The following is a 13,798-nucleotide window of genomic DNA, read 5'->3' as shown; positions in this document are numbered from 1 at the left end:
TTTTTATCACAGTTGAAAATAAACTGAGGCAATCTCCATTTGCTTTTACCAAGGAGGCTTCAGTGTTAAAGCAGTAACTTGCCCGGGTGTGCAGAAGGAACCTCCACGAATGTAGGGGCTAAGTGGATCCATCTGGTTGTAGCTTGCAGGGGTGGGGATGGGGAAGAAGACCCAGGCGTTGACACCAAGCCAACCGATGAATTACCCTCTCAGGGCATCCCTGCCCTGTCTCTAACTCTCGATGATCTCATGAATTCTCACCATCTTCATTTAAGTCCTCCAGTCGGGACTGCTTTCCATCTCCTGGGCATCAACCTGTACCAGCATCCCCTAACCCCAGGCAAGCTGACACGTTCTCTCTCTCTCTCTTTCTCCCACCCCTGCATGAGCTTTATGTTCCTCTCAGAAGAGCATTGCTGTCTCCACTGTTGAGAGGAGGAGGATTCGCGTTGAGATTTGTGACCAGCCAGAGATGTCTTCTCTAGCCGAGTCCTGGAGGGAAACTCAGATATCCTTGTTCCCAGACTTCAAGTACAAGAGAAAAAATTGATTTTTTTAAAAAGGGAGGTTTTTTTTTTTTTTTTCCTCCTATATAGCCCTGGATGTCCAGGCCTTCAACCTGTATACCAGGCTGGCCTAGAACTCAGAGATGTGCCTGCCTCTGCCTCCTGAGTGCTGAGACCAAAGGTGCCACCACGTCACGCAAAAAACTTGACTCTTGATACTGGGCAGCTAGACCCTCAAGGCCAACTTCTGTAAGAACTTTTCCTCCATAGCTAGGCTCCAGCTAAGGGAGTCAGTTTGGGAACAGGAGTATGTGGGTGATTAATTACCCAAGGGATGCAGCAGTCACGGAGCAGCTACATTTGTGGGACAGGGATGGGAACATTTGTGTTGTACCCAGTTGTTCTGTGCCATTGGGCAGTAAACAGTTGGTTTTAGTGCCCCAGGCTATATTTCCCCCATGGACGTGAGCTGGAGCTAACCTGGGCACTCACTCCCATTCAGTGCCACTGCCTGACTCAGTTTGGCATTTGATGTACTGGGCTGGTTGCTGATCACGACACCATTTCCCACTCAACAGTCTCTACTCTCAGCCTGTTCCATGGGCTTCATACTGTCGCTCACCACCTTCCTGATCTCACCATACACCTAAGTTCTGTTCCTTCTTCCTGGACACCCTGCCTCCTCCAAAGACAGTGACTCTCCCTCACCATTCCACCACTCCCCACGGCATTTGGCCTTTGTGCTTTTGTCCTCAGGGAAACCTCTCCCACTGCCTCCTCCACGAAGGCTTCTTTGATTTTTCTGCTCGATTGTCTACTTTGGCATTATATTAATGGCAATTCGCCCCCCCCAACCCTCGGCACCCATTCCCATGACATCAGAGACTCCACAGAGGAAGGTGTAGGGCAGAACACCAATGGCCTTGACAGTTTCCACTGAGCAGAAGCCACTGGGCCAGCTCTTCCTGAAGCTGGCATTTTTGCATTAGGCCAGGCTCAAGCCCCCTCTTCACCCCTGTGGCATTTCTCACACCAGCTAGCCACTGAATTCATCTTTGAACTTCCAGAACACATGGATGGGGGCTTAGCCCCTTCTTGCTGTGATTTTCCCAGTCCTCTGGCTCACTCAGCATCCCTATGGCTGTGTAAATACACTTTATTTTTCCATCTTTTCTGCCTTGGAGACATGGAGTGTGAACAGGCAGTGTGCAAAATGGTGTGGGCAGTGTGGAGGGGCACATGAGGAGCACATGAGAGGGCCTCCTCAGGGTACCCTACCCCAGCCCCCAGGCTTTTTTAACACTTGAAGAGTGGGCCACCAGGAATGGAGACTGAGCTGGGGGCCCCATCCAGAAAGCACCCAGGGAATGCTGTGGGCACCATTCTACCTGAGGCTCTAGGAGCATTGAGAGGGGGTCAGCCCCTAGGGGTCCCAAGATGCAGGGGGTGAAGGATAAAGGAGCCTGGGAGCACTGGTGGACTTTGGCACCATTCTCAACTCTGACAGGGCAGAGCCCATGGGAACACTTCAAGGAGACAAGGGGAGGTAACTGACCGGGAAAGTCTAGCCAGAATAAGTGGAGTAGGTCCACAGAAATAAGTGGACTGAGGCTGAGAACTCCCAAGGAGGGGGGTTCTCTTCTACAGACAGCCAACGCATGTGATATTAGCACTCCCCAGAGAAAGATGGGTGCTCTAGGGGAAGGGTCTTTTCTTTGCAGCCTCTATAGCCCTAGAGAGTGGGGAGACACTGCCCAGGCCTGAGCTGGTTCCCACTGACCACTCACACCCCAGGTGGTCCTGCAGACAGGGTGGGGAGGGGGCTTTGGTTTCTGCTGCAAGGGCCATGATGCCTGCACCAGGCAGAAAAGTCCAGCCTGGCCATCTGTCCCCAGTGGCAGGGGACTGACTGGCTGTTCAATATCACTGTGTTCAGAGAACCTGTCCTGGGGTTCTAATATCCAGTCCAAGTTGCCCCTCCTTCCTCAGACTTGCTGCAGTTCCAGGGCCCCACCCAGCAGGGCCACCCTTGTCCCAAAGGGAAGCTTATTAGGGAGAGGAAGCTTCCTGCTTATTAAGTTCTGGGACCTCTGCGCTTTCGGCCCTTGTCCATGTCAGGAGAGCAACACCCTCCAGGTAACTGGCCCATACACCCCTTGAACTCAGGAGGGCTTGGGCGATATGGTCTAAGACGGGTAAACACTGCTGTGTAGGCCAGGCCTGCCCGGAGGCCCCGCCCTCTGTGCTGCCTCCTCCACCCGGCCCTCAGTTGCTGGGAGTTACAGAGGCACAGAATTCCTTCGTACTGCGGAGCAGCGCGGTCGCGGACTGCTGCTCTCTCCTCCCAGCAATGCGGGCCTCCAGGCTCCCAGTGAGTGGCCCCCAGCTTCAGTTGTCCAGGACCTGGTTGCTATAAGGCGTGGCTAGCTCATCTGCGTCGCTGTCTGAGCTACCTTCGCTGTCCTTGGCTGGCCGGTCCAGACTCCTGAAGAAGCGTGCGTCCCGGGGAGACAGAGGGTAGAGCGGGTCCTGCAGGGCTGCGCCCACGCCCACACCAAGCAGCTCCTCATCAGAAGATGGTAGCGAATCCTCATCCAGGTGCCGCGTTAGGCTCAGCCCATCGAAAGCCAGCGGGTCCTCGAATGTTGGGGGGCCTTTCAGCAACCGGACCTGGGTGCGCGGGGGAGGGAGGGGTGCCGGCGGGTTGGAGACATAGATCGACGTACCCACAGAGAACCCCGGCCATCAGACGCCTTCTTCCCTTACCCTCCCAGCTTCATGCTTTGTGAGTTCCCGCACCAGCGTTTGGCCCGTGGTCACTCTCCCTTGCTCTCACCTCAGTCTTCAGCTCCTCGATCTGGTCCTTGAGCTCACGGATGTACTGCGATGAATCCGAGTGGTTCAGCTGGCCCTGGATGCGGCCCTCCTCCCTCTGCCGGGAGGGCCGGGGTACTGTCGGTCAGAGCATGGCCAGCCCCGGGGTTCACCCTCCTCCCAGTTCCTGGGGCTCACCTGGATCTCCAGCTCTGCGATGCGCTGCCTCATCTCCGCCACTGCAGCCATGCTGTCTGCCTCCCGAAGGCGCACAGCCATCACCTCCTCCTTACTCTGAAGGAAAGGAGGTACAGAGGGCGGATCAAGAAGGTGGCAAGGTCGCAGGTAGGGCCGTGGGGTCAGGGCAGGGGCTGCACCTTGCACTCAGCCTCTGCCTGCTTGCGGCGGCTTTCGCTGAGCTGAGTCTGGAGTCCCTTGTTCTGCGCTGCCAGGTACTGCAACTTTTCCTGCAGAGCCGCGCGTTCCGCCTCCACACGGTTCAGCAAGTTGCGGTGGATGTTATCCTGGAAAGAAGGTCCAGAGGGTGCAGCAGCAAGAGGAGGGTAGTCATGGTATGGCCTTGGGGTCCACCGTGGTGTCCCTATAGAGACCTGGCCTACCTGCGTCTCCAGTTCCACCACGCGCTGTCGCCATTCGCGGCCATCGGCCAGGGCCTGTGCCTCCCGCAAACGCACAGTCATGAGCTCGTCCTGTAACTCGCCCAGGACCAGTTTCCGCGGGGATTCCTTCCAGCGGCCACCGCGGGAAAGATGGGCCTAGAAGGCAGGGTGGAAGGGTGCTAGAGGCCAGGGTTGGTCTCCGATGAGTCCGGAAGTCTGGTCCACCAGCTGCTCCACCATGCCCAGCTGGGCTCCCTCACACCTGGCCCTCACCTGCCAGGTGTCTGAGAGCTCCTGCAGCTGCTGCTTTAGCTCCCTCGCAGAGGCCACGGCCTCGCCCTCCCGCACCTTGAGCGCCTTGAGTTCCTCCTGCAGCCTGGCTACATTGTTCTCATCAGGGAGCGAGCTGTTTCTCTGCCGGGAGACAGGAAGTAAGGAATCCGGAAACCGCAGAATTTCCGAATCCTAAACTGCAGGGCCCATACCTTCCGACTTCTCTCCGATCTCTGCTTTGGCAACTGAGCGAAGGGAGGACAACACCCTGGACTACAGCATACCCAAGGGAACAGAGACTAAGCCCAGGGGAAGAAGACCTTCATGTGTAGCCAGGGTTGATTATCTACAAAATGGTCTGTCTTTGAGAAACCTCTTTGAACTGAAGCGTCCTGTAAATAAATATCACTGAAATCACACAATGCACTCTGAGGTAGCTAGGGTAAAGGCAGGTCTTCTCATAATTCCAAGATCCAAGCCTTTCAGGACCCATGACCAGTCCTGAGAACTGCATCAGCAGGGGCTGTTAGAAAAGTGGCAAGCACCCTGTACTCTCCCTGGAAGCCCCTCTTTCCAGAAACAACCTATATTCTGCCCTGGTGTAGAGACGGCCCAGTGGGGTGTGGGGTGATCATGCACTAGCTTCTTGGTATATAACTTGCTAGGCCTGGTCCTTACTGACCTCTCCCCCTCCCCCTCTCCCTGTGTGTGTGTGTGTGTGTGTGTGTGTGTGTGTGTGTGTGTGTCTGTGTGTGTGTGTCTGTGTGCGCGCTCTTGAAGAGGCCAGAAGATGATGTCAATGATGTCAGATGTCCAACCCATCATTTTACCTTGTCTCTCACTGAACCTGGAGCTAAGCTAAAGACCAACAAGCCAGAGGTCACCCCATATCTCCGCCATAGTACTGGGATTATTGGTGCATGTGGTCATGCCCGGTTTCTACATCTTCTAAAACTCACTCAAAACCTTTGTCTCTTTTCCCAGCCATACCTTTTCCATGTCCAGCACTTTGTCCTGCATCTCTCGAAGGGCTCCCAGAGTCTCTGTCTCTCGTAGCCGTGACTGTTCCAGTTCTGTCTCCAGGTGGGCCACAAAGTCTTCTGTGAGGCGAGGGTTTTCCTGTAGGCAAAGAACTGCATTGGTTTCTGTGGTTTCTGTGGTGACTGCTACGTGGTGGATAGACTTCATGCTAGTGGGCCTGGGCTGGAAGAGGGTCCCAGCTGTTGGGCATCCTGAGTTGAACCCATGTTAAGTTCTGGCCTCTTTCTGGGGAAAGCTGAACAGAGGGAATGTTGGAAACGGGACTTCCCATGATTTCAGGGTTCCTTCAAGACTCAGTACCAGGACTATGGGCTGGGGGTAGGGCATATGCTCCTGCAGTATGGCCAGATTGGAGTGGAGCTGGCTGTGAGGGGCATCAAAATCATACTAGCCTCTGGGAACCCTCACCCACCTCACAGATCTAAGCCCTGAGGGCCAGTAGGTAAGGGTGGCACACAGGCCACACAGGGGGTGTGGTCCTACCAGTCAACCCCATTTCACCACCTGGTACCTGCTGTTCCTGCAACTGCCGAATGGTGCTCTGTGCTTTCTGAAGGTCCTCCGCAGTTGAGCTGCACTGCTGCCTCACCACTGCCAACTCCCGTTTGATGACGTAGTTCTCCTCAGCCTCCTGTGCCCGTGTCACTTGCCCCTGAGCACAGTGGGGATGGGGGTGGGAAGGATAGCATGACCATCTGCTTTGGTCCCAGGCCTGGCCTCTAGGAAGCTCAGAGAGGATGAGAGAGGGTTAAAGTGAGACAGGCATGGCTTTAGTGCTCAGAGCCTGGGATGGGGTGCCCACAGAGACCTCAGAATGTATCGGGTGAAGACAGGTAAGGAGGACAGGCCACCTAAAGGATCCTGGGAGTAATGGGCATCCTGGATGTGCTACTAGGCTTAAATGACAAATGCCCCCAGCTCCCAGGCTTGGGCTCCATCCCCAATCCTGGTTGTTTGCCTCTATCTCAAGTGAAGAGAAAGATTGTTTTAAAAGCCAAAGGCTTGTGATACACCTCTACAACTCTCCCCAGGCATTTCCTCCACCCACATCCTCTTTTCCACCCAACTTGATAGTCCCTGTCCCCATTCCAGGCTCAGAGCCACTGGGTGCTGTGCAGAAGCTTCTAGAAAAGCCATCCAAGAATGAAGCAGCAGCAGAAGCAGGCAAGTGAAAGATGATGATGGGGTGACAGGCAGAAGCAGAGAAGGAGTCAGAACAGTTGTGTGTGTGCCTGCATGCATGCATGCCTGTTTGTGAGCGTGTTAGTGTAAGCACAATCAATGTGTCAGGACCTAAAACAGAATGTTCTAAGGGTCCTGAGTCCTACTGGGGTAGCATCTCTTGCTCCTTGGTGGAGGAAGCCTGCTGTTTATGCTCAGTGTAAGCTTTCTCCTAAACTCACCCCCACAAATGCCTCCCATCCTGGTGTTTGTCTCCAGCTCACATGCCCCCTCCCTCAAGGCACTGTTCTCCCTGGAAGCTGCCCCTCCATGCAAGTTGCTCTTGCCCCCAGAATGGCAGTGGCTAGGAAAGAGGTGGTTCCTGGCTGTTGTGTGCAGGGACCAGGAAGGGCCTGGGATGGAGAGTAGAGGTATATGGAAAAGCTACAGTACCTGGATTAACCTATCAGCCAAGGCCGCGCTCTCCTACCAGGCGAAGGGGGTTCCCAGCAACGGGGGAAGGAGGCAGAGCAGAAGGCAGGGGACAGGAGAAGGGGAGAGACAGACAAGAACCACTTGTCACTAATGCAGTGGGCTATCTCTAGAAGCAGGGGATAGAAAAGTGAAGACCAGAGAACCAGCGGAAGAGGGCCCAGAGAAAGACCACAGCCAGAACCAACTCTGTCCTGGAGGGGGGTTCATGTGAGTGGGGAGGTTGGGGTTCGCTGGGCTGAGAAAACTCAGCAGGAAGAATGTCTCTTCACTGCGTGTGTGTGGAGGAGATCCCAGAGAGGGCTGGGGCAGGGGATGTATTTTAATCTTGAGAGAAAACAAGAATTGAGGCCTTTGGTGTAGTAATAACATCCTGTCCAAGACCTACAGCTTCCTGTGGTCAGCAAACAGTCAAGTGAGGAACACTGAGGAACAGGAAGTAGCTCAGAGTCACACTGAGTTACCCACACCACCCCATCCTGACCTAGCAGGGTCCCAGGCCAAATCCATGCTTCTCTACCTCAAGCGATGGCCCCGCCCCTTCATTCTGTCTGTTTTCCTTCCTTCTAGGATGAAACTTACAAATTACAGGTTTGGATTCCTTGTGGCCCAGTGATGGAACCCGCTCTCCCACCCATGAAGTTTGTGATTGCCATCCACTGAGGTGTAATTTAGCTGTAACCCTGGGGCTGAGCTGAGATCCAGAGGGGGATAAAGTCTTCTGAGAACCCCTAATAACAGGGCAGCCCAAATCTCAGCAGGGCGCAGGGAGACTGAAGGCAAGGCCACTCATATGTTTTGTGGAGACAGGGTCTCATGTGGCTGAGGCTAGCTGGCCTTGAATTCTTAACCCTTCTGTCTCTACCTCCCATATACTGATATTACAAGAAGACAACCACGATGCCTGCTCTTAGCTATGCTTAAGACAGCTAGGTCAGAACAGAGGAATGGCCCCGCCTTACAGCTGCCCGGTGTTTTGAGGCAGAGAGTTTTGGAACCCAGCAGCTGGTACCCACACTCCTCACCTTCTCTAGGGTTTCAATCCGTTGTTTGAGCAGCCGGTTCTCTGTTCGAAGTCTCTATAAAGGAAGAAGAAGAACTTCAGAGCCCTCCAAACACTGTAGGCCTTAACTTTCCACTCACTAACCAGAGGTCAGGAAAAGTTCCCTGAGGGATCTTATGTTTTGGGCCAGAAATTTCAGAAAATGAGGCACATTACTGTCTAAATGGTTTATTAAAAATACTGACCTATAAGATGGCTCATTGGATAAAGGCGCTTGCTGCCAAACCTGACTCCCTGAGTTAGATGTCCAGGATTCATGTGGTAGAAAGGAAGAACTCACTCCCACAAGTTGTCCTCTGACATTCCATATGTATGTTATTCCATATCACCCACATACATACACAAAGTAAAATACAGTTTAAAAGTTAAAATAAAACTGTTCTGGTGCTAGGAATGTGACTCGGTTGGTACGGTGATTTTTGTAGCACACATACAGAAGCCCTTACTTTGCAAAAACCTGGCTTGGTGGCACATGCCTATAATCCTAGCACTTGGGAGGCAGAGGCAGGAGGATCTTAAATTCAAGGTCATCCTTAACTATTGGATTGGAGGCCAGCCTGGTCTGTATGAGAGTTTGTCTTAAAATGATTTTATTTTATTTTTGTTTGCATTACAGGGTTTCTCTGTGTAGCCCTGGCTGTCCTGGAACTCACTTTGTAGACCAAGCTGGCCTTAAACTCAGAGGCCATCCTGCCTCTGCTGCAGGGGTGGTTCTGATGCTAAGTTTCTGTTCCCCAATTGGTTTTGATAAATCAGTAAAGATACCATGGGGCAATTGCTGGGGGGAAGGATAGGCAGGACTTCAGGGGAAGCAGGCAAGCTGTCAGATGCAGGAGAGAGGAGGCGAGTTCATCCTGCCTCAGAGAAAAAAAGCTAACCAGCCATGTGAGATCTTGGGCAGAGCGACCACAGGCCATTTCTCCAGGTGGGAGGATAGGGTGTTGAGCTGGGACTAAAGTAAATGAGCAACTCAAACGGCTAAGAGGGCTGGGCGGGCATGCTAGCCGAGGGAGATTAATAATGCCCAGCGATTGAGCCAATCAGGCAAGTTGAAATTAAGCAACGTGTGTGTGTGTGTGTGTGTGTGTGTGTGTTCCATCCACAGATTCAATATTCTCTGGGCTGGAGCTGGTATCAAGGTGGATCTCTATGAGTCTGAGGCCAGCCTGGTCTACAAAGCAAGGTCCAGGACAGCCAGGGCTACACAGAGAAATCCTATCTAAAAATATAAAAATAAAAATCCTTCAGTGTCTCCTCCTGTCCCCATGGGGAGTGTGTGTGCACGTGTAAGTGTAAGGAGCAGTCACAGCTATACTATCCAAAGACGTCAGTGTCTGCCTGGTCTTTTAAGGGTTTTCCCCTGTGTTTCAAGGGAAGCTGATGTTACATAGTCCTGACCCCCTTTTCCTTTGCTTCCAGTAGCCACTAAGTTAGACTCTCTGGAACCCCCCCAAGTTAGGTCTCTTATGTTGATAGTTTCTGCTTTAATCATATTTTCTCTCTGAGACAGAATTTCATGCATCCCAGGCTGGCTTAGAACTTGCTGTGTGGGGCTGGAGAGATGGCTCAGTGGTTAAGAGCACTGACTGCTCTTCCAGAGGTCCTGAGTTCAATACCCAGCCACCACATGGTGGCTCACAGTCATCTTTAATAGGATCTGATGCCCTCTTCTGGTGTGTCTGAAGACAGCAACAGTGTACTCATATAAATAACATAAATAAATCTTAAAATAAAAAAGAACTTGCTGTGTAGCCAAGGACACCTTTGACTCCTTGCTGCTGCTGTTTCTACCTCCTGAGAACCGAGATGGCAGGTGTGCGCCATGACGTTATGATATGCCTGTGGTGCCAGGGTGGTCAGAACCCAGGGCTTCCTGCTTGCTACGCAACATCTCTACCACATTCCTAACCGTTTAAACATATTGCCTTTACTATTATCTTCCTGTTCCCTATAGTCTTGTTATCTAGTAGAGTCAGCTTTGAAATTTGGGACCACAGAGGTATGCCACCCCATGCTTGGCCCTGCCTTCCGTTCTGTGATGAAGAATTTAGGATAAGTATCTGTGGTTTCAAGTTCCCTCAGGATATGCAAATGTGTTGTAGGCAGCCCCCTCAGCTTCTTGGTTATGAAGAAATCATTGTAGTAGTAGATGACCAAAGGCCGACCAGGCTGTGAGGGTGGTTTTAGTTGTCAACTTGACACAACCTAGAGTCACCTGGGAAGCAAATCTTAATGAAGAACTGTCTACATTAGGTTGGCTCATAGACACAATTATAGGGGTTTTCTTTTGCTCACTTCCTTCCTTCCTTCCTTCCTTCCTTCCTTCCTTCCTTCCTTCCTTCCTCCTTTCCTTCCTTTCCTTTCTTCCTTCCCTTCTTTTTGGTTTCTCAAAGCAGGATTTCTCTGTGTAGCCCTGACTGCTGTCTTAGACCTTGCTTGGTAGACCAGGCTAGACATGAACTCACAGATATCCACTTACCTCTGCCTCAGGGGTGCTGGGATTAAAAGTGTGTTATCACCTCTCAGCTAGGGGAACTTTTTTTGATTGCCTTAACTGATGTGAGAGAAGACAGCCCACCATTGCCCAGACAGGGAATTCTGAACTGCACGGGTGGGCAACGAACTGAGCACAGGGAAGAGAGTATATCCAACATGTCAGCGTCTCTTTCTTCCTGACCGGATGCGATGTGACCAATGGTCACAAGCTCTTTCTGCTGTGACTTCCCTGGTAGTAATGAATTGTAATCTGGAACTGTTAGCTAAAAGAAATAATTTGTCTTAAGTTTAAAAACTTTTAAAATTTTATGGCATGGAGTGACTACAGAGGCCAGAAGAGGGTCTGGGATCTCCTGAGACAGATAGTTGTGAACACAGGTCCTCTGGAAGGGCAGCTAGGGCTTTTAATTGCTAGGCTATTTCTCCAGACTTCCTCATTTTGTCAGAATATTTTATCCCAGAAGCAGACATGAAACTAAGATACTTCCTGTAGGTTACATAGGACATCTCCTGGGTTGCTTCTTGGGGAGACATGGTGATAAAAACACCCAGAAAGCAGCTGGAGCAAATCATGGATCTGATGGTCACCAAGTACATCATGGGTAAGGAGACCGTCAAAGAGGAGTGTTGCTTCAGCTGAGCTTCCTAGCTGCATCAGAACTGTGTAAGGACAGGGAGGATTAGGTCTCTTGTCCCTGGACTATAATCCTAGACTGCTCTATCCAATCTGAACTCAGCTGGTCACTGCATCCAGCACCACCACCCACAGAGGAGCTTGGATGGGCCTAGCTGATGAGTTGTATCTTTCATAAGTATCGCAAATGGAAAAAAGGAGGCAGAGTGAATGAGAGTTATGTAGGGCTATACAGTGGTCATGGTTTACAAAAAATTAGGATTGGGGGTCTGGTGGTGTAGCTTAGTTCGTAGAGTGCTTGCCTAGCATACTTTCAGGCCTGGTTTCAGTCCCTAGCATCACATAGACTGGTATGATGGCACATGCCTCTCATCTCAACATTCACAGGAAGAGGCAAGAGGATCAGCAGTTCAAGGTCATTCTTGGCTACAAAGTGGGTTCGGGTTATATATCTGGTCAATATGAGTGAGCCCTTGTCTCAAAATTTTTTTCCAGCTGAGGATGGGGGCACATGCCTATAATTTAATTACAGTACTTAGGAGGTGGAGATGGGGACTGCAGATTGGAGAACAGCTTATACTGTACAGAGAGACCTTGTCAGGACAAACAAACAAACTTGCTGCTTTCGGCATTTTTGGCTAAGGTTAAAAAAAAAACAATAAAAAAATAAAAAAATGAGGAGGGGCATGGTAGTACATGCCTGTTATCCCAGCAATGGGGAGTCAGGGGGAGGCAGACAGTCAAGTTCAAAGCCAGGCTAGTCTATATAGTAAGTTCCAAACTAGCCAGGGCTGCATGGGAAGTCAGTCTAAAACAAAACAAAACACCCTCAGAAAACATTCCCAAATAAATACAATTTTTGTGCTTAAGTATATTTTTCTGTTTATTTTGTGTGTGCTCATGAGCATGACCACCATGACCCACCTGTGGAGGACATGCAGAAAGAAGTCAGTCCTACATTTCCATCACATGTGTCCTGGGGATCAGACTTAAGTCATCGGCTAGTGGCAACGCCTTCACTACTCAGTCAGCTTTTCAGTACAAAACCAACACGTCCAGAACCCAAGCCTTTAACTCTGGCTTTGTCTGGTTCTTACTAAGTGGATACCACCTTCACTCTAATAACCCAGGACTGATACAGATACTACAGAGATCTCCTTGAAGCCAGAGCAGAGAACATCACTCAGAGTGCCTGCTACAATAGCCTGCCGTGCCTGGGTACTGAGCCTGCTCACACACACCTGCACTGATTTTATTCTTCCTTGTGTAGAGACCATGTCAAAGGTCCTGGACCATGCCTCCTCCGTGCTCTCTGACTGACGTGGCCATGACCTGCCATTTCCTTCTGAAACAGAAATAATCGTCTCTCTTTTCTTTCCTTTCTTTTGTGTGCTTGTGTGTGTGCACGCGTGTGCACGTGCTCAAGTGTATGTGTGTGTATGTGCACTCACAGACGTGTGTGTATAAGCTCATGCTCCAGTGCGCACATACACATGGAGGCCAGAAGTCAGCTTCTTTTTATTTTAAAATACTTAATAACTTTAAAATTGTTATTTCTATTTTGAGACAGTGTCTCACTTTGAGTCTTGGTTGTCCTGGAACTCACAGAAATCGGCCTGCCTTTGTCTACCAAGAGTTGGGATTAAAGGTGTGTACCACCATGCCTGGCTCCAGCTTGTTCTGTTCTTTTACTGAGACAGGGTCTTATGTAGCCCAGGTTAACCTCTAATTTTCAATATAGCCGAGGAAGACCATGTACTCCAAAGTTCACCTCCCTAGTTTTAGGATGACAGACTGTGCCAAAATACCTAGGTTTGTTTGTTTATTTTGAGACTATGTAGCCATGATAGGCGGGAACCTGTAATGTAGTCTACACTGGCTTTGAACAGAGATCTGCCTGCCTAGACCACCTCACAGCTGGGATTAGCAGCATGTGCCACTGCCCCTGTTCTGTGTTAGTTTTGGATTGCAGTTTCTCACTAAAGCCAGCTGGCTAATGAGTTCCATGGGTCTGTCTGCTGCCTCTCCCAGTCCCAAGTGCTAGGGTTATAAATGCACACTGTGTTAGGCTTTCACTGTTGGGTTCTGGGAGCTCAGAACCTAAGTCTTCATGCTTGAGACACAAGTACTTTACAGAGGTATCTCCTCAACCTTACCTTCCGTTTTTAACCAGGACTTTGTCAATTTGGCTAAACTGGCTTGCCAGTGAACCCCAGGGATCTAGCTGCAGTCTCGTGTCTCCATGGATGGGATTAGAAGTACACACACTACTCTCGTGGGATGTAGTGGGGTCTCGTGGGGTCTAGGGGCTGAACTCAGGTCCTTATGCTTGCACAGCGAATGCTTTATCCTTTGCCCTCCTTTCTCTTTTTCTTTTGGTCTGTACTGAGGATGGAGCCCATTAAATGCTCACCACTAAGCTAGAGCCCCAGCCTCAACAAACGGCTTCCTTCTTTCTTTTCTAAGATTTATTTATTTTATTTTTATCAGGGCACCAGATCTCATTAAGACGGTTCTGAGTCACCATGTGGTTGTGGGATCTGAACTCAGGACCTCTGGGAGAGCAGTCAGTGCTCTTAACCGCTGAGCCATCTCTCCAGACCCCAAATGCTTCTTTTAAAGGTAGTTGTCTATGCAACTGTCATCTTGCGTTATCTGATGCAAACAAATAAGAGACTTGTTTTTGTTTTGAGACAGG

General features: G+C 50.6%; 1 protein-coding gene across 2 annotated transcripts in view; it reads right to left on the bottom strand.

The window, feature by feature from the left end:
• Positions 1–1,683: 1,683 nt before the first annotated feature.
• The window catches only part of EVI5L (ecotropic viral integration site 5 like), a 40,397-nt gene continuing 28,282 nt past the window's right edge, over positions 1,684–13,798 (bottom strand). Inside the window, exons 11-20 of one of the 2 annotated variants that reach the window (XM_080941280.1) lie at positions 7,933–7,986; positions 6,869–6,901; positions 5,766–5,906; positions 5,204–5,332; positions 4,214–4,354; positions 3,941–4,096; positions 3,698–3,844; positions 3,519–3,614; positions 3,343–3,438; positions 1,684–3,176 (exon numbers count right to left, since the gene is read on the bottom strand). In XM_080941280.1, coding sequence (XP_080797406.1) covers positions 2,895–3,176; positions 3,343–3,438; positions 3,519–3,614; positions 3,698–3,844; positions 3,941–4,096; positions 4,214–4,354; positions 5,204–5,332; positions 5,766–5,906; positions 6,869–6,901; positions 7,933–7,986 — 1,275 coding nt within the window. In that variant the 3' untranslated portion in view covers positions 1,684–2,894. The remainder of the gene's footprint in view (positions 3,177–3,342; positions 3,439–3,518; positions 3,615–3,697; positions 3,845–3,940; positions 4,097–4,213; positions 4,355–5,203; positions 5,333–5,765; positions 5,907–6,868; positions 6,902–7,932; positions 7,987–13,798) is intronic. The other variant, XM_080941281.1, reaches the window with a different exon arrangement.

This window comes from Micromys minutus (genome assembly GCF_963924665.1).
Source record: "Micromys minutus genome assembly, chromosome: 29".
In the NCBI taxonomy this organism is placed as follows: Eukaryota; Metazoa; Chordata; class Mammalia; order Rodentia; family Muridae; genus Micromys; species Micromys minutus.
The sequence above is the reverse complement of the archived record's forward strand: the minus strand, read 5'-3'. Positions and strand labels throughout refer to the sequence as shown.